We start from the raw sequence: 1,693 nt of genomic DNA, 5'->3' as shown, positions 1-1,693 counted from the left end.
TGTGTGTGTGTGGTCCAGGGTGTGATCTTCCTGGTTCACCTCCCGACCGGAGGAAGGGGAGGAGCTCCTCGCATCACTGAAACAAACAAAAATGTTTGTTAAACTTCTGAGCTCCCCCTGTGTCTGCTCGGATTCTGTTTGTTGTAGTAATAATAATAATAATAATAATAATAATAATAATAATAAAACGTGACGGATCCACTGAACCTCTTTCTGTTTCAGCAGAACTCGTCGTTCTAACGTCACTTCCTGTTCTGTGTTATTTTCGTGAATAAACGGACGAATGAAAACAAAGACGTGCACGAGGTCGTACCTCTGTTGGCCTTGCTCGGGTAGATCTTGGTGAAGTGTCTGTACTCGTCCGGAGGAGGGAAGTCGTCCAGAGGATGGAACGAGTACTTGGACTCAAAATCATCTGCAGGAGGACGACACAGAGTCAGGACACGGAAACAGCTCAGAGTGACACAAACAGCTGCGTGTGCGTTTACACGGCTTTACAAATAAAAGGAGAAGAGGGGAGAGACAGGAGGAGGACACAGCAGCGGGGAGACGAATTCAGCTCTAATCAGATCATCAGAGGAAATCAGCAGCAGCTTCATCGACCGCCTGCTGGAGACGGACTCACCCGCAAACGAGCGAGGGACGGAGGAGGAGTGCCCGTTTCGGAGAGGAGGGGGAGGCGGGGGAGGAGCGGCTGGGGTGCGGGTGGGCGGGGGAGGAGGTTTTCCTCGGGTCGGGGGATCGGAAGAGAGGGAGGGGCTACCATGTGTCCTGTAAGGAGGGGGAGGCGGGGCTTCTCTGCCACCAGCCCTCAAGGATGTCTGGACCGGAACCGGAGGAGCTGAGGAGAGATCGACACAGGTGATCGACACAGGTGACCGACACAGGTGATCGACACAGGTGACTGTACTTCTGAAAATTGTCTAACAATCAAAAATAATTTGTTACATTTTTATGAAGTTACAACAATTTCATAATAATTTTTAAAAGAAAAAACGAAACCAAAGGTAAAAAATCTGAATATTTTCAGAACAAGTACGATTAAATAAATTCCATCACATGACGTCCAGAGTTGAACATGATTTGAACTCCCCTGAGGGTGAAAACCTCAGAATCTCTTCTTTTATTCCAGTATTTCCACCTTAAACCCGTCTCTGCATCTAATTTAAACCCTGAGTGTCCACAGCTCGTGTGCTCAGATCACAGCAGCTGGTCTACCTGCTCCATGACTGAAGAGCAGACACACCCACTTCACCACACACTCACTGTTGTAATTACACGTCAGCGAGGAACTCACAGCCAGAGCGAGCAAGCACACTTTTACTAAGTAAAGCAGCTGAACGGTGTAGTACATGACTTAATAATTGATCAACAGATTGATTTACTCTGCCTTACAGAAACCTGGTTGCAGCAGGATGATTATGTTAGTTTAAATGAATCAACACCCCCGAGTCATTCTAACTACCAGAAACCTCGAAGCACAGGCCGGGGGGGAGGTGTGGCAGCAATTTCTCACACCAGCCTATTAATCAATGAAAGACCAAGACAGACTTTTAATTCATTTGAAAGCCTGATGCTTCGCCTCGTCCACCCCAGCTGTGAAACTCAGAAACCAGTCTTACTTGTTATCATCTATCGTCCACCTGGGCCTTACACAGAGTTTCTGTCTGATTTCTCAGACTTTTTATCTGAT

General features: G+C 47.3%; 1 protein-coding gene across 4 annotated transcripts in view; it reads right to left on the bottom strand.

Moving 5' to 3' along the window:
* The window catches only part of wipf2b (WAS/WASL interacting protein family, member 2b), a 10,937-nt gene that overhangs the window by 2,021 nt on the left and 7,223 nt on the right, over window positions 1–1,693 (bottom strand). For 3 of the 4 annotated variants that reach the window (XR_312314.1, XM_005753006.1, XM_005753008.1), the window contains exons 6-8: window positions 626–841; window positions 314–415; window positions 13–76 (exon numbers count right to left, since the gene is read on the bottom strand). Coding sequence is in view for 3 of the 4 variants with exons in the window: in XM_005753006.1 (XP_005753063.1) it covers window positions 36–76; window positions 314–415; window positions 626–841 (359 nt within the window). In the remaining variant the exon portion in view is untranslated. The remainder of the gene's footprint in view (window positions 1–12; window positions 77–313; window positions 416–625; window positions 842–1,693) is intronic. The other variant, XM_005753007.1, reaches the window with a different exon arrangement.

This window comes from Pundamilia nyererei, unplaced genomic scaffold (genome assembly GCF_000239375.1).
Source record: "Pundamilia nyererei isolate P.nyererei 1_Seehausen unplaced genomic scaffold, PunNye1.0 scaffold00394, whole genome shotgun sequence".
NCBI classification, from domain to species: domain Eukaryota; kingdom Metazoa; phylum Chordata; class Actinopteri; order Cichliformes; family Cichlidae; genus Pundamilia; species Pundamilia nyererei.
The sequence above is the reverse complement of the archived record's forward strand: the minus strand, read 5'-3'. Positions and strand labels throughout refer to the sequence as shown.